General features: G+C 40.2%; 1 protein-coding gene across 2 annotated transcripts in view; it reads right to left on the reverse strand.

Annotated features, from left to right (window-relative positions):
• Positions 1-7,364: 7,364 nt before the first annotated feature.
• The window catches only part of G3BP1 (G3BP stress granule assembly factor 1), a 31,364-nt gene continuing 20,852 nt past the window's right edge, over positions 7,365-17,876 (reverse strand). Inside the window, exons 9-13 of one of the 2 annotated variants that reach the window (XM_040994479.1) lie at positions 17,540-17,651; positions 17,251-17,379; positions 16,540-16,649; positions 13,587-13,763; positions 7,365-10,049 (exon numbers count right to left, since the gene is read on the reverse strand). In XM_040994479.1, coding sequence (XP_040850413.1) covers positions 10,017-10,049; positions 13,587-13,763; positions 16,540-16,649; positions 17,251-17,379; positions 17,540-17,651 — 561 coding nt within the window. In that variant the 3' untranslated portion in view covers positions 7,365-10,016. Of the gene's footprint in view, positions 13,764-16,539; positions 16,650-17,250; positions 17,380-17,539; positions 17,652-17,876 lie in introns of both variants that reach the window. The other variant, XM_040994387.1, reaches the window with a different exon arrangement.

The raw sequence follows: 17,876 nt of genomic DNA on the forward strand, positions 1-17,876 counted from the left end.
GTAATTTTTAGGATTATTAAGGCTTCTGCTCCCTCTCTGGCTCTTCTCCAGCCCCCACCTTTCCTCTTGCAACTTCCCTCTGTTGGCATTTCCTGTCAAACTCTACCAGAGACACTGATGATTTTGGAGGAAAGACTGGGCAGACTAGACTGGATGTAGTGGCTCCTGTCTTGTTTCTCATTCATTCATGTCCAGGCTGGGATTTCTATTCCTTCCCCTGTGCATGCAATTTGAAGTTCCATTGCTCTGGAAAATTTCCATTGAAACACTGGGTCGAGATGTCAGAGCATACAGAACAGCAAAACAGAAATAAACCCTTCCTAGTGACAACAGTGATACTCTACATAAGGCCATTAACCAGCTACTGAATGGAGCCAGCCCACTCATCTATGGATGAAACACCTCTGTCTGCTACACACAGACTCCAACTCCATCGCACTCCTTAGTCCCTGTGCTGCCCTGTTTTTGCCTTGCTGTCCTTCAAGCTCAACCGTTCTCCTATGAAACTTCCAACTTAAACACACCTACCTTGTGATGTAGACAAAGGTCAGAAAGAAGTGGGTCCTTGGTGTTGGCACTAACTCAGGCTCTAGCATCCCATCTCACACAAGGACAACACTCTACTCTGGTGTTTTAGCAGCTATGTTCTGGGGAGGCTAGAATCCATTCCCCTTGGCAGGTATTTAAATTCTTTCTGCCAAATTTGATTTTGCAAGAATCAAAGAGAAACACAGCATAGCAGAACTTATGAAATACCCCTAAGGAAACAACAGCAATGACTCTAAGCCCCATACCTGCCCACTCACAATTTAATCTGAAGATTCTTCCAGTGAAATTTAAGAATATTTTTCCCTGTGGTTCCTGTTATTGTAATTGCAGAAAAAGTGAAGCCACTCTAACCCACTTCGAATGAGGTGGGAAGTTGTCTAAATCCAAGCCATTAGTTCACTCTCCCGAGTACAAAAAAATAGAGCAAAAGTGGTTGTAGTTGTGCCATCTCTCTCTACCCCTACTCCAACAACTCCTCCAGTAATGTTTCTAAAATTGCCCCCGTCCCACCCCCTCCCACTGTGTCCCTGGCTGTCCCAGAATGGGCTAAGTATACTTGATGTCAACAGGTCTCTTCAGATGTTTAGATGCTGACATCACAGCATATAATCTCACTTTCCCTTCATCGAGCCCTGGAACTAATGAGACTACAGCAGATTAAAACTTTTTCGCATTTCCATGTTCTCTTAAAAGTACTGTTTTTGAAATTTTACATTTCCCCTAAGATGATTTAAAAAAAAGGAAATTGCATTCAAGCCAGCTGTTTTCCGCACATGTCTCTGGTTTATATATATTTCCTTTTCCACACCCTCAAAGATTCAAATTACTAACACTAAACTCCTGTGGGACAAACGTGTGTGGAAAAACAGTGAGATGGTAACCAAATAACCCGGGCAGTGAATACAGAGGCAGTCACAGTACACTATATGCCTTTGTATTTTCCCCCCTACAGAGCCATCTTTTCTGAAACCCGTGTTGGATGAGTTCACCCTGAAAGACTTTTCCAATCTGCTTCTCCAGTTGTTTTTTCAGTCGCAAGAAAAACAAGACTTTCCCCCTAACTATAAAGTCATTCCCACTCTGCATCTTAATCTCTCAGCCTTCCTCTAAGCCCATTCTGGGTGTCCCTAATTTGGTGGACAGGTCATTTGCTTTCCATCCAAAGGCTGATATACAACTACAGTAAGGCGTGCAACTGGGTCTTTTTTTAAGACAACTGCATCCACACGTCTGTTATCTAAAATGACAATATGAATATTAACCTCATCCTCTCAGTAAAGCATTCTCATCCTCTCTGTAAAGCATTCTTACTATATCAATCGTACTGAAACTTTAACAACTTTTCCTGTTTGTCAGAAGAGATCACCAAAGAGCTTTCAGAATCAAGACCCCCACTCCCAAATCCACCTGCCCCACCCAGCAGCCAGCTCAGTGACACTTCATGACTTGCTCCAAAAATTTCCTATTGATCGCCACACTTGCCTCAGAACTTAGACGAGCAGAGATGAATTCTGATCCTGATTTGACTTTTCAAGCATCTGTGTCCCTTTCCCCCAGATGCCACTTGAATGTCCGCTAGGTAGAAGACATCCTATTAAACTCTGCAAATAGAATGTTTGTCATCACATGGAAGCTACTAACGAACTGTGAATAGATCTTGAATGTCACACTATTACTACTGAGCAACTAGTATGTCTGTCATTTTACACTGTATAATTTCCACAATGGACCTAATATTTCCCAATTAAAAAATGAGAAAGCAGGTTCACAAAGTATGTTCAAAGGAAAAAAAAAATAGGCTTGATCCTACAAGGGGAAGTAAAGTTTAAAAATAGGTGTGGCATGTTTATCCCTCCTGTATGTCTGTTCTTGACCTTTAGTGAATTAATTTCCCCTCTTGGCCACAGCCTTCACCCGTCTAGGCCCATTCTAGCAGCACTGGTAATTTGTCATTAAAAAGTAGTATACAGGTGAAATGCTTATTAATTTAACTTAATAAATGCTGAAGAAAGATCTGCTGCCTTCTAAGTAATTCTAATATAGAAAAACCTGATTTCCTGGCAAATGTTCAATGCCAATGAATATCATTTCATACTAGACTGGAAATCTAACCATTTCTCACCCCAAGAACCAGACAAGACAGCCCTCACCCTTTCTATGCTCAGAACATAAATATAAATGTCATAAACAATACAAATCAGCCTGACTTAAAATGCTAAGAATCCACTAACTGAATCAGGCCTGGATGGATGGATACAAGATGTAAAATGCTAAGAATCTACTAACTGAATCAGGCCTGGATGGATGGATACAAGATGGAGAAATGACTCACAGGGGGCACTAACAACACTCCTTGGATCTGGATGCGATAGCCATGTGTCTAGAATGGCTGAGATTTAACTAGAATCCAGGGTAAGGATCTTTTCTAGAAGTATTTATTAATTCTAAATTGCCTTTAAGCATCAACAAAGAGAAATTAAGAACCCACCACAAGCAGAGCAGCAGGGCACTGGAACCAAAGAGTTATACCATCCAACCACACAAATTATGAGGGGTGAGTGCTATGGCTTAGTACACTAAGCCTCAGTCTGCAGTCCTGGCATTCCACATGGGCACCAGTTCAAGTCCTGGCTGCTCCACTTCCAATCTAGTTCCTTGCCAATGGCCTGGGAAAGTAGCAATAACATGGCCCAAACCCATGAGCCCCAGCCCAGCTCCATTTGGGGAATCAAGCAGTAGATGGAAGATCTCGTATCTCCTTCTCTAACTCTTTTCAAATTAAAGAAATCCTAAAAAAAAAAAAAAAAAAAAACAAGGTATATATGTAATGAAGTGAGACATGCTATTAGCACCTAACTCAGTGGGAGATAAAAGAGACAGAGTTCAGAGAGAAATCCCATCTCACACACTCCAAAATCTCCTAGAATAAGGCTTGTATGAGTTCAGATTCTAAACCAAAGACAGTATTACATGACAGAAGTTACTATCTGGATTAACAAAACTAAACCATCCATCTTTAAAAGGTTAAACAGTATTAATTCCAAAAAACTGGTTAATTACCTAACCACTTCCTCCAAGCAGCTCTTCAGGTAAAAGATCTTCTCTTCAGCAGATACCATCAATACAGGAGCAGGAAAATTGTCAGCCTCATCAGTGTCCCAATAAAGCAGTGCTGATGGTTCTTTACTCACCACCAAGCTCTGGAAATGAAGTGGGTAGACAGAATGATGAGTGAATGTGTAGGCAGATGCTCTGACTTGTCTCCAAGTCCTTTTGTCCTTAACCATCCCATAGGTAACTTAAAATGGGCATGGCCAGACCTGTGCATGGGTCAGGGCCTCCTCACCTATGTCGTCAGCTGTACTCAGAAGATGGGTCTTACGGCAGACAGGAAAAGAGGGTGGAGATGCGAGGAATGGCTTGTTGTTATATCTCTTTCTGTGCAGCCCTGGCTGTTGCTGAGGAGAGCGGCACTCGGAACAGGCCCTATTTAGACTCCAGGGCTGGCTCAGTGGATCTCCAGGCAACTGTTAGAGATGACTGTGTCCTTGTCCTAGGGAGAGCATCTAGCCTTTCAAGAGAGGAGCAAGAACAGCCTCATCTCAAAAGTTGATCTTCACAGCAAAGCTACAACATACTTTATTCCATAAAATAATCTATGCTTACACAGTATTTCCAGTTTTTCTATCAGCTTAAACCTAAAACTATTTTCCTTCTACTTGCTATTTGAAAAGCAGCAAAAAAAACTACTAACACAAAAATGAAGTACGTAATGGAGAAAGGGTTCCGTTTGGAAGGGGAAAGGAAAAAGCATTACATAAATGTTTCAAAGCAACCTGAGCAGTAACTTATAAAAGAAGAGGTGATATTCTGGCAGATGGAGACAGGGAGTTTCAGCAGAGAAAACATTGAGTAAAAATACGGAGGCAAAAAGACAGGCAGATACAGCAGAACCGTGATCGATTTGTATGAGGGAAAGACAGGAATGTATGTTAACAACCTTAAACACAGAATAAATTCTCAGTATTGAGATGGCAGTTCTCAAGGACAAATCAACAGTAGCACTGTGGCTTCTCCCTTTCCACCACTCACACTTGCAGCAGAGTTCAAATTTTCTGTATTTATCCTGGGGTACAATAACCTTTCCTTAAGACAGCCCACTGGAAATTCACGTCTATCAATCCAACTAAGGAGTCTGCATTTAGTTTATGTTGGGCAGGCATTACAAAGAGGATAGGGAGACATAGTAAAGACATGATTTCAGAGGGGGTTCACTGTTTTGTATTTGTGGAGTGGTTTATCAAGCCAAAACTTATTATAACCGAAGTTATAACTAAACCAGGCTTATGGCAGCACCATTACCTTTTTGTAGGATGAACTGTTAACACAGCATACCTGGAAGCAAAGCATCTCTAGCACGTCTTCTAGCCCTCAGTTGCATCTGAAATTACTTCTCCCAATCTAGACAGCATCTCTATTCAAAGCCTGATACTATGTCAACAAAGAAAAAAAAAGGGGAGAAAGCCGAACATAAATAGAAAAAAATAAATGCAGAAGTGTAACTGATTCATAGGAAGTCCCTGGTAGAGCTAAGTGTGTAAATAGCTTTTTGCACATTAAGTTACCTTCCCTAAGGAAATTCTCTGCAAAGATATGGAGAAAGACGTCTATCCCAGTAATTCAGATTCCCCCATATTTTTTTTTTAATAAAGTGGTGCTAACATACAAGTTTGCTAAAACCATTTTTTCACATTACATGTTCTTCTACCTCATTTAAAAGTGTACCATGTTCAACATGCCAATTTAGCCTGAGTTGGGTCAAAGAGGCTTAAGAATTGGATGTTACCACAAGGCATTTTACATTCATACTACTTCCCATACTTTAATGGTTCAATCTTTCAATACTTAAGCCATTGTCTTTTCAGCACTCACAATAGTCAATTAAATCCCAAGAGGTATATCCTGCTATTTGCATGTGGGACACAGATAAAATATCCACTTCAGGTGTTTTTGTTCATATTAGACAAAAAGGGCACAGCATTCTCAAAAAAAAAAAAAAAAAGTCCAAACTTTACCTTCAAAACAAATAGTAAGGACCTCAGTGACCTGCAAGGAAGATTTTTATGACAAAATTGTGGACCTGACATGGCCAAAGCGAGCCACAAAAGGCCTAGACAAAAGCTCATACTTCCCAAGTCCTCTCGACACTGCCAAGTGGTCTTCCAATGTGCTTGCCTGGATCTGCATCTCTACAGACCCCCTGGCTAAAACCAGTGTAACTAAGAAGTGTCATTTTGGTGAAGAGTGTTTGTTGCATGGCAGGAATATGCAGAGGTGGTACGCTCTGCACATGTTCATCATCATCATCGAGATCACCAACCATCTGGTTCTGTCCCCAGAAATCGCCTTCTCACAGCTGAGCAGTTTGGGGGAATCTCCCATAGGAGATGAAATTAAGTTAAAGCCATAGTCATTAACCAGTTGGAGACATACTTGGCAACTGGCCCATGGAAGAACTAGAACTATCACAGAATCTGTTACTGAGATGACAAACAGAACATAGAAGCAGCTAATAGTCCAAAATGAATTGCAACCTTGTCCCGTTGCTGAAGGAAAGGTCCTTTGTTTAACAGAACTTCTGGTAGCTGGTGCAAGATTCAGTTACTACTTAAGATGGGTTTCTACCAGCACAATCAGTGCAACCTTAAGTATCTGAACCTAGCCAAAGCAAATGCTATCTGGTCAAGTCACCGACTCTGCCCTCTGTTTTCCCATTTAGGCATGGTCCTAAAGACATACTGTTTATTTTCAATCTCATGTTTGCCAAAACAGTAATTAATTCAACAAGTTATTTTACTTTTCCCAAAACAAGCAGCCAAATTCCATGTGTCATGTAACACAGAAATTAACTTTCCACAATTAGGGGAAGTTCTGAAACCTAACAGTTTCATTAATACACTGTTCGAGAAGCAATTTTATCCTGTAAAGAATCAGAACACATTGTGTAATTCTTCAGGTCACAAGCTGTGGAGTCTCCTACAGAGGACACTATCATTCCAAAGTCTGTTGGGAAATGTCAGGAATGATGGCTCTGTGCAGTGTGCCTCATCACTAATGATGTAACAGGTCAAGCTGACGTTCCTTCACGCTGAGACCAGAAAAATCACAGCAGCCATTAACTGACAGCTAGCCAAAGCAGATTTCTGTCACCTGAGGACATCTTATCAAATTGGCCTAGAAAATCAGGTCAGAAATGCAGAATTAAAAGTTCCTCATCTTTCCCAGAAGAAAATGTGACAGTGTGTCTTTTATATGGAAACTTCTTTGTACATATGTATATACTTGTCATGGCCTTAATGCTGTAGGTCAAGATTTGTTTGGCTCCCACCTTCAGCAGCGTGTTAAGCAAATGCTTCCTTAATGTTAACGTTTCTACTTCTTACTGGACACTCAACCTTGGACAACCGAACTCCCTTTAGCCCCTAATTCTCCTTCCCTTTTTGCATGAAGTCAAACATTATTGGCAGTTATTTTCTGGCTTATAAAAAAAAATTTTCTGCAGTTTGAAGATGGAATGTAAAACCTGAGACTTGTATATAAAAGTGTATTTATTGAACCACCTGCATTCCCACATCCATGCTGATCCCAATGGAAAAAAATTAAAAGTTTTCTGAGATTTTCTCTGTGGTTAACTCATAATTTTAATGAACCAATTTTTCTAAATCTCCCAATTACCATCAAAAGAAACCTATATGTGATCTAAAACACATTTCACTTTACACAAAGCTTCATGTTGAGAAATCAGAATTCATTTGTTCATTCAAGAAATATTTATTGGTAAGATGCTATGGGAGGTACAAAGAAGACTCAGACCCAGATCCTGCCCATCGGGAGCTTACAGTCTAGTAGAGGAGATAGAACACATGTGGGATACATGATCAGACCTGGACCAAGAGGTAAAGTGTAGGTGACAGCCTATTGAAATTACCTAGCCTAGGTAAGGCGGGACGTAAAGACTGTTGAGGTAGAACCGACAGGACTTAGCTGAGACTCGACATGGGAGTTACAAAAAGAAAAGCAGGTGACTTGAACTTGCAGTATGGGTGATATTATCAAATGTAAGAGCAATGAAGGGGATAGGTTTGTGAACATAAATAAAAATCTCACAGGAAATTTTGCAAGTGCCTGGGACATACTCAGCACAAATCAGTAACAAAGAGCTGATTACTCACATCAGGGTTGGAAGTACCTCAAACTAGTAACTTCCTCACCAACTTTGCCTCTGCACTAAAATTTTTCCAAAATATCCTCCACTGAAATTCATAGTTGCTAATATTTCCTCAACTAAGCCCTGTGTCTAGATAGGCTTCCTTTGTGAGACTGGAAACAGAAAATGACATTGCTATTTGATCTACTAAATTATCACTTAGTAACTCCAGGACAGTAACTGTACTTTCCAGTACAATACATGAATACATTCCCCGAGCCCTTGTCCGCTAGGAGCTTACAGTCCAAGAAAGTAGCAAAACAAGTAACATAATCCCAACTCTAAGGTGGAAAGCGAGGCTAAGAACTATGAAAAAGTTATCAAGTGCTCAAGGAACAGTTTTAAACATGGAAGTCAGGACAGAGCCTTCAACAGACAGGACAATGTAGACCAGAAGTATGTGAAAATAAACGTGTTCCTCCCTTCAAATAAATTCCAACCCTAAAAGAGGACCACCCAATTCCTGCTGTATATCTTTTGTTAGGAGGCAAGACAAGTATTTCATAAAAACACAATTCAGAGGCAAAGAGACTGAAAATGAAGGTGCAGATTCAAGTTTGTCTTCTGGAAAGAGAAGGCACTTGAAGCCAGGGAATCAGCAATGTCTGGCTACATACACGGCACTGCAGGCACTAAAGAGGGTACATGCCTCCTAAGACCAAGCTGCTGCCACCTCAGAGCTTACTGTGGTAACAACGCCAGAGTACAGAATGCAAGATGCCACAGCAAGTACAAGACAATCATAGCTGGTAACACATGAGGATATCCAATAGCTTTCTGATGGCTGAGTCCATCCATCCCTGAGGGCAGTCAAGTTACTGTCCCAAGAGAGAGCTGAGCACAAACACAGAAAAATCTATGTGTCAAGACTCAACTAGAGAACCAAGGCAGCAAGAGTAAGCAAACAAAAATGTAGTGGCTTCCCTTCTGGCCTTCCTTCCTAATGCCAAGCCAGACTGCTGACCCCAGAAGCTCCCCTGTTATGTTCGCAAGCAGCTGTGAGACTGTGCTCATGTTCCGAGCCATCTTCATCTTTTGTAAAATGAAGGGATGCTTTACAAACCCCCTCAGTCTTTTCCAGCACTGACCCTCAAATTAGCAGAATTCTATCTCCTATTGCTAGTGTAACAGTGGGAAGATAAAAATGTCTTTTCAAAAAAAAAAAAAAAAAAAGGCTTTCCATATAAATTATACAACTCCTACTCATTTAGCCAGAGTCTACTTCTACCCTTTCAAAACCTAATTTCTACCATAAGAAACTTATTTTAAAATGTTTTATTAAGTGTGCACAAAATGCTTTAAAAAAAGTCCTTTCTCCATCCCTACATCCTACATCAACATCTCGGTATGTCTTCGACTAGAGACCAAATCACAGTGTATATACAATCTTTGTCACAAAATGTTAACATGTAAACATATCCAAAGTCACACAGGTGACATCAAAGGGAGAAGAGGGGCGGGGAATTCAGTAACAGTTTTAATTAGATCAACTGTTAAAAGCTATTATGTCCAGGCTAAATAGGTTATGATCCTCCCTCTAGTTGTTACCAAAAAAATAAGCAATCTTCCCATAAGTAGCTTCCTGAAAAATATTAAATTTGACAATAAACTTCTGTAAAAATTCTTAACTTTGTCTTTTAGAAAAATTCACTATATGCACGACCCCTACAAACCTGGGATACCGGCCACATTTCTAAATACTAATCAAATAGATTTCTATAACTGACCTAATCACATGGTTTAGGAATTAACAATGAAATGCACTATCAGCATTACCTTCCTCTTCCTACAGGAAACTAACAGAAAGCAACTAGGATTCAAGTGGATACTTCTCTGAACAAGTCACATGAAATTGAATCGCCTTGCTTCTTATCACCTTACAAGTTATCTTCAAAACCCAAACTGGCTAGAGGGTTTCAGGTGCTCCTTCATCTTCTTCCTCAACCAGATCATGTTGAGACTATTCTAGTCTACGTATCCACTTATAACAATGTAAATAGATACAGAGAAATGTTTTCCCTCCTGAGCCACCACTTCTTTGCTACAGTCAACTATAGAACCAGTTCAAAAGCCTCAAAGTCCCCAGAATACAAGCCAGACACATTAGTATCTTAAAAGGAAAAACCCTTAAACTTTTGTCATCTAGCACCAAGAGCCTGTACTTCACCGACCCATTCCTAGGCCTAAGTTTCTGAAACATCTATAAAAAGTTACCCAATTTTCCACTGCCTCTCTTTTGGTACATTAGAAACTTAGTTAAAACCCCATATTCAACCAAATGTTGATGATCTTGCTTCTTCCACCAGATTAAAATTGTTGAGCTAAAGGGCCAACAATTATCTGCATGGGGTTCTACAGAAATTCTTTGAAGTAGCACCCAAAATAAACTGAAATACAAGATGAAATTTTTCATCAGTAGATCTAATGTTACTACTAAAAAAAATTAAGCCACCCAGCATAAACAGGGGGTCTACAAGCCAAACTTCACAGAAACATTACCATAGCCTTACAAGTTGCTTTCCATAAAAGTGCCATTTCCACTAAATGTTTTCACATATAGGGGTGAACAAAAGTATCAGGGATGGCACAAAACTCCTATCAAGTCACCTGTTATGCCATAAAAATACTGCTATCCACAGCTAGAAGTCAGGCTTGTACTAAATGCTTACCAAACCAGAAAACAACTGGCTACCATTTTGTTATCACACACAACATGCAAGCGAAAGGAGACCTACAAAACTCCAAGTTATTGATCTCATTTGCTCAAATAATGAACAGTAATGCCAACCTTTCTTTCCAGACTAATGTCTCCAAGCAATTCTTTCATTATGGTAAAAACCTACTCACTAAATGTCAACGAAATATAAATGGGCAGGCAGCCATTATGATCCTTGAAGAAAAAGTGTCAATTTGGGAGCAACACAGTCCTTGCCATGCAGATGACTGAAAGGCCTAGCTATGTAAAAGCTCTGGAGATGCATAAAGTGTCTGCCAGTACTGTTCTGGGGATGACATCTAATTTACTTGTGGCTCAAGAGTTTTAAGCTCAGACCTTACTCTGAAAAACTGCATGTTAAAATATGACAACATGGGGATGAGCTGTCTTGCTTTGACTGTACAGCTACATGATTATATGCATCACTCAGTTCCTATGTTTTTTTTCTTTGTGCAACAATGTGACACATGGCACCAGGATTCTTCATGGTGTTGAGTATGAGAAATCTCAGTATTCAAACCCTTATGTTCATCCTAACTCTAACAATGACATGTGATTACTAGAAAACCTTTTCTGATTATGCAGCGATTCCCTGCATTAACTCATAAGCAGCTTTTGGCATATATTACTACTGCTTCTTCACATTTAAACACACATACATGCACATACACACACTGCAAAACTATGAAAAAGACTATTCACTATGTAAGAGTTGATGAATGTTACTATAATGAGACCCCCATTTCCTAATTATTTCTGAAGTTAAATTTCAAAAGAATTAAATTACTTCTAAGGAGAAATTCAAAAAAATTACTTCTATTTACCTACCTGGACTGTTCTACCCACCCACAGCCACGAGTTCTGAAAAGGGTTTGTGTCATTTCTACAGAATACACCTTGGCCTCAATCCAACGAATGCCAGATACAGTCATGCCCAACTTCAAATCTCATGAATTTCCACATACCCTCTAGAAAATATTAACCATGAGTTGAGAATTTCTGCATTTAGAAAGCACTTTAAACCTCTAAGAGAAACCAATTTGTCATGTATGATTTGATATTTATTTGTAAAACAATTTCTTATGATTTTAAAGTTACTGCCACTTATTGTTTTCTCAAAGGGAATTCAGGTGAGCTTTCTTTTCATAACAAGCTTAATGTAAGCTACAAAAGTGCAAGCTATCTTCAAATTATGACTGCTGTGGGTCACATGAAGTGATTACCAAATAATTATTTAAACTGACCCAAAGGCAAAAACTTGATAAGCTTTTTAAATGAAGTTCATCTTGGACTATCAATGCTAAAATATAATATATATACTGACTGACCCAGAAATAGCCACAAGACTTAGTCACCTAAGTTTCTTTATATGCAGAAGATAGTCATTTTTTTTTTCCAAGACATTTGAAATACTAGGACCAAACTGGTAATATAAAACTTAAACTTAGCTAACCCACACCCCACCCCAATCCTGGCCAACCTAGACTCTGAGTAAATATAAAACAAAGCATTCCTATTTCTATACTAGTCCTCAAGATGGTCCTACAAATGAACACTGTTAAGAAATTAAGTTGACAACCTGACTGCCCCTGCCATTAGTTATCAGTCACACAAAGGTTTGTCTCACATATGTGAAAACAAAACCTTCACCCAGCTCACAACACTCAGCAAGAGTATGCGTGCGAAACGAGTATTAGTCTATATTACCAGAATAAATTTTCTTCCAGAAATATTTTAATAAAAATTGGCCGTTTCCAAGAAATACCCACTGCATGTCCATCAATAAGGGAACCTTAACAAAATAGAAAATTTACCATATGGCTATGATTTCAGAAAAAAAAATTGTAGACACTTGAATGTATCAGCAAAGTTCAACACTAAAGTCAAATTCCTTCTTATGGGCTATGATTAAGAATCTGGTTAGATATCAAAATAAAACTTAATACAAATGCAGAACTATTCATGTCAAAGGACTCTATAGAAACATTTGTCCCCAAAAGCATTCCAGTTTGAGACCATTTTAGAATAAGGCATAACAAATATTAACAGAAGACATACATGGTGATGAAAACAGAATTCCAGAATTCCCACATACTCTGACCTGGTAAAAACCAATCCGGTGGGTTTTTTGGTTGGTTTAATTTACTTTTTTGTATGTGTTTTTAATTTTTGCTTAAACAATTGTCAAAATTGCAAACAAAGAGAAGGCACAACAGTTTTTCTCTGGTTTTTTGTTATTTGGATTTTTGTTTTGTTTTTTTGTGGTTTTTCTTTTTTTTTGTTGTTTTTTGTTTTTTGATTTTTTTTACAAATACAAACTAAACATGAAAAAAAAAATCCTACTTCAAAAAAAAAAAAAGTTCAAGAAAAAGCTAATCACTTGCATTCTAGACATGTTAAAACCTATCTCACAATTTAAGTTTTAGTGGTAGAAATTTTCAGAATTGGTTGGTCATCACATACCAAAACAAAGTAACTATTAACACCTTTTATTCAGTTATTAGCCATACTAGCAAAAATCAAACTCGTCAAATTTTCCAATGGCAATTTTTGTACACAAAAAGGTTATGAATCTCAAAGAAACAATTTGGATTTTTCCTGCCTTCATAATGTTTACCAAATCCTGTATCTCAGGTTTTTGAAAACATGTAGAAAATGAGAAATATTTCAATGAATGAAACATACCAAATGTCAGTAATAAGAAAAACACATTCCTTTGGGGAAATGGCTATTTTTAAAAGTCCAGTCTGTATATGCAAAGTATAAGCAAGGAAATTCAGTCTTTTTTCTTCTTTATAAATCCAATACTCCTAAAACACCATTCCACAAAATTGGAAGTGAAGGACTACGGGGAGAAGGAAGGAGAGGGAGCACACACCATTAACGCAAAAGTAAAGTTGTACAAACTTTAGCAGTTTATAACAGACTATGTCATTCTCCAAGACGTGAAAGGCTGGTTGAAGAAATTCACCATTCTGCAGGAGCGAAGAGTTGTATGCTGAATGACGATCAGTGGAGGGCAGTTCACTGCCTTGGAGCCAGGCCCCTGCCCACTCCAAAGCCTGGCTTCTGCACCATGCCTCCTCGCGGAGGGCCTCTCATTCCACCGCCCAGCCCACCTCGAGGCCCTCCAGGTCCCCGCAGGCGGTTATCGCGACGGTCTCCTTCCCTAGCAGCTCGAGTCTTCTTCTCTTCCACATTCAGTCGCACTTCACCCCTGAACATGATGGGCTGTAAAAATCAAGGTGAGGAGACATAATCAGTGAGACATAATTAGCAATACCAGCACTGTGGCATTACCACAGTGCCTAAGCTGCCAGCATCCCAGAGCAATGGCTCAAATCCCAGTTGCTCCACTTCTGATCCCTGTCACATCTATGAGGTTGTAGAGGCTAGGCCCCTTACACCACTTGGTTTCAGACACTTAGGCAGTGACCGTCAGACATATTCCCCCGTCCCGGTCCTCTGCCTTCCAAATAAACAATGTTTAAAAAAAAAAAAACCTCGGGTCCAGCATGATAGCACAGCAGCTAAAGTCCTCACCTCGAATGCCCTGGGATCACATGTGGTCATCAGTTCTAATCCCGGCAGCCCTGCTTCCCATCCAGCTCCCTGCTGATGGCCTGCGAAAGCAGTCAAGGAGTTCCCAAAGCTTTGGGACCCTGGACCTGAGTGGGAGACCCAGAAGAGGTTCCTGGTTCCTGACTACTGGCTTCAGACTGGCTCAGCTCCCACCGCTGCGGCCACTTGGGGAGTGAACCATTGGATGAAGATCTTCCTCTCTGTATATCTGTCTCTCCAATAAAAATAAATAAATATTTTTAAAAAACGAAAAGAAAGAAAAACCAAATCAAAGCAAGAGTGGGGGCATGACTCAGTGGAATAAGCTCAAGCTTGGGACCACAGTGTTAGTCCACTTTCAATCCAACTTCCTGCTAATGTTTCCTGGAAACAGAACAGCTAAAGTACCCAAGTCCCTGCCATCTACAAGGGAGACCCCGATGAGGTTCTGGCTCCTGGATTCAGCCTAGCAGAGCTCTACTGACACAACCATTTGGAGAGTGAACAGGTGTGTTTCTCTCTGCTGTTCAATAAGAAATTTCTTAACAAAACTATACTGAGGACAACAACAGTGGCCAGCACTGTGGCATGTTATGCTAACCCTACACCTTTGACATCCACATCCCATTTTACATTCATAGCCTGACACGTATCAGTTCATGGCCCAGCTCCAATTTCCTTTTTTTTTTTTTTATTAAAATGTCAAATATACAGAGAGAAGGAGAGACAGAGAGGAAGATCTTCCCTCCACTGATTCACTCCCCACATGGCTGTAATGACTGGAGCTGAGCCGATACAAAGCCAAGAGCCACTTCCAGGTCTCCCACATGGGTACAGGGTCCTAAGGCTTTGGGCTGTCCTTGACTGCTTTCCCAGGCTGCAAGCAGGCAGCAGGATGGGAAGTGGGACCACCAGGATTAGAACCTGTACCCATATGGGAACCCAGTGCATGTGTTTCATGACAAAGTAATCAGACACAATCCTCCCTTTAGAATTTATCTCAAGCAATTGCTAAACACAAAAATGCTACCTAACATGGATACATGAAGCAAATGGATTAAAGGGTACTTCAGTAAGTTCCCAGGAAAAGGAACTAGAGGGGCTGGCACTGTGGCACAGTCCCAAAGACATAATCAGCGCCTACAGCACTAGCATCCCGTGTGGGCATCAGTTCGAGTCCACATTGCTCCACTTCCAGTATCTCACTGCTAAAGCACCTGGGAAAAGCAATGGAAGATGGTCCAAGTGCTTGGCCCCTGTACCAATGTGGTAACAGATTAAAATAAAGGTCCTGGTTCCTGTCTTTGGCCTAGCCAAGGTCTGGCCATTGTGGCCATTTGGGAAGTGAACCAACAGATAAAAATCTTCTCGGACTCTGGCACTGCCTCTGTAACTCTGCCTTTCTTAAGTAAAAGGAGGTGATCAAGCTGGACAACTGCCCACTCATCACAGACGCATCCCTAGAGCATTTGAAGAGCTTCATAGCCTCGAGCACAGAGAACCATGATTGCCAGCAGATCACGCTTGCTGGGATCAAGAGACTGAGGACCCATTTACCCAATATTAAAGTCCACACCTACTTCGTAGCAATCACTCCACCGCCATCAGCAGGGAGCAGCAGACAGCGCTTCTGATGAAGCTGCATCATCCTATGACAATGGAGGTGGTCAACCTTGCTGAACATGAGTATTTAATGACATTTCTAGAGTACCGTGGAAGTGGCACTCTCCAATGGAAGCGGCCCCAGTGTGGGGGGCAAGGATTCCACAATGAGGGAGGGCCACGTCCAGATCCCCACAGCCATACAGACATGCCTACAAACCCTCATCCATCCACTCAAGCTCTGTGACCATGGGACCATGGGACTGTTGTCTTGTTGGCTTTATCAAGCGGCATGGTAAACCTGAACCATTCCGGTTTGCTAAGGGGGCTCTTTCGGGACTTTTGGAATGGCAACTGCAGTTCTCCAGGATCAAGAAAGCATGGAAAAACAGTACAGGATGTATCCAGGGACCAGAAAATTTCTTCGCATCTTAAAAATTGTGGCGGCTTCTGTGCTTCCTTGTTTCCACACCAACATGCTGAACATGCTCACAAAGAAGGATTGTCCATTCCTCCTATTGTAGTATTTGACTTTGAAGTTTCATTGGAATCACTGTGGCCTAACAGTGATTCCTTATTCACTCCAGTCACTATCCGTAGCACACTTGAGCATCTGTCTTCCATCCTCTGTTGCTCCCTCCCACATTCCGCCTTAGTCTCGTCACCTGTTAATAGTCTAACTCACACTCAATTATTTGTTTTGCTATTGTGTTTATGGTTTGCATTCTGGATGATTACTTAAGGTTACCAAGCATTTTTAAAAAACACATTATCGATATTTTTTTTTAATTCTTAAAAAAGTAAAAGAAAGAAAGTTGAATTAGAAAGATAAGAATCCACTTACCCTGTGACTAAGGACCTTCTGAACAGGCTCAGAATCGTCAAACACAACAAAACCAAAATTAGGTAGCTTGCCACCACTGTTGATACGCAACTCCACCACATTCCCAAAAGCTGTCAAGTGAGAAGACTCTTCATTAGCAGTGTGCCAGCAACTAAATACACGTAACTAGTTTGCACTAAAATGTGATATAAATATTAAATATAGGTTGTTACTAAAAATGCATGCAAGCAAAGTGCCTCAGATTTTTTTCAGGTTTTGGGGAATCTGCATAAGCATATTCTCTTTCTTCAGGGTGAATTCCAAGTCTAAATGGATACTGACTGAAGATACTTTCAAGTTATTTATTTTACTAGACTTACATTTTTATTGCAACTTGTCATGCCAAGTATAGAATTTTCCATTCCAAACTTACTGCTCAATACCCCAAAAGTTTGGATGGATTTTTACTTTCACACTAGGGAGGCTTGACCTTTACCTCTTATAATACTGTCACACATGGAAATGGCAATGCTTCAAACACAGTTAAAAAAAGATTACTAAAACTCAATCCTCCACTTTCTTAAAGCATGACTGCCAGAAAACTACAATGTATTATTTATCTTCTGTTACAGTGTCACACCTCAATGAAGCATTCACCACTTAATAACTTTTGTATTTTTCTAGGTTTAATTGATTTTTAATATTGTTTACATAGTTGAGACAATAACTTACTTTGAAAGAAATCTTTCAGCTCGGACTTGTCTACCTCATGAGGCAGGTTACCTATGAAGAGCTGGTGACTGTCCGGGTGCCTCACCATTCTTCGGGGTTCAACATCGCCTTGCTCACCAGCATCACGAACTTACCACCACAAAAACATCAATGAAAGAAAAGATAAACATCGACTGTTAGCATCCAGTTGTCTTCCATCTAAATTTATCTTAAGTATTTTCATTGTGCACAGAAAGATCAACTGTCCCCCAAATAATCCAGCTAACAGTCGTTCTCCCCGAGCACGTACTTGGTCTGGGTCCCCTCTGGGCAGGAATGTTGATTCGTTGCTCTCGCACTCTTTGATCCCTCTGAGGCCTCTGCGGTGGAATCTGAGATTCAGGCTTAGAATCTGGACGGGGCTGAAAAGACAAAGCAAGTGTAGCTTTAGTCTTACAAACTTCACAGCTAACAATAGGACTTAAGCTTCAACATGAGAATCCCCTTTCATGGGAAAACAAAACAAAAACAAGCAATAAAAACAAAAACACCATTAAAAGCTGCCTTGCACCTTTCTCTGCCCTACATACCAATTCCCACATTGTCTAAATCTCTGTAGAATGACACTGCTAATATAAAAGCACATT

The sequence above is a fragment of the Ochotona curzoniae genome, unplaced genomic scaffold (genome assembly GCF_017591425.1).
Source record: "Ochotona curzoniae isolate NIBS_2020 unplaced genomic scaffold, NIBS_Ocur_1.0 contig_1, whole genome shotgun sequence".
Taxonomy (NCBI): domain Eukaryota; kingdom Metazoa; phylum Chordata; class Mammalia; order Lagomorpha; family Ochotonidae; genus Ochotona; species Ochotona curzoniae.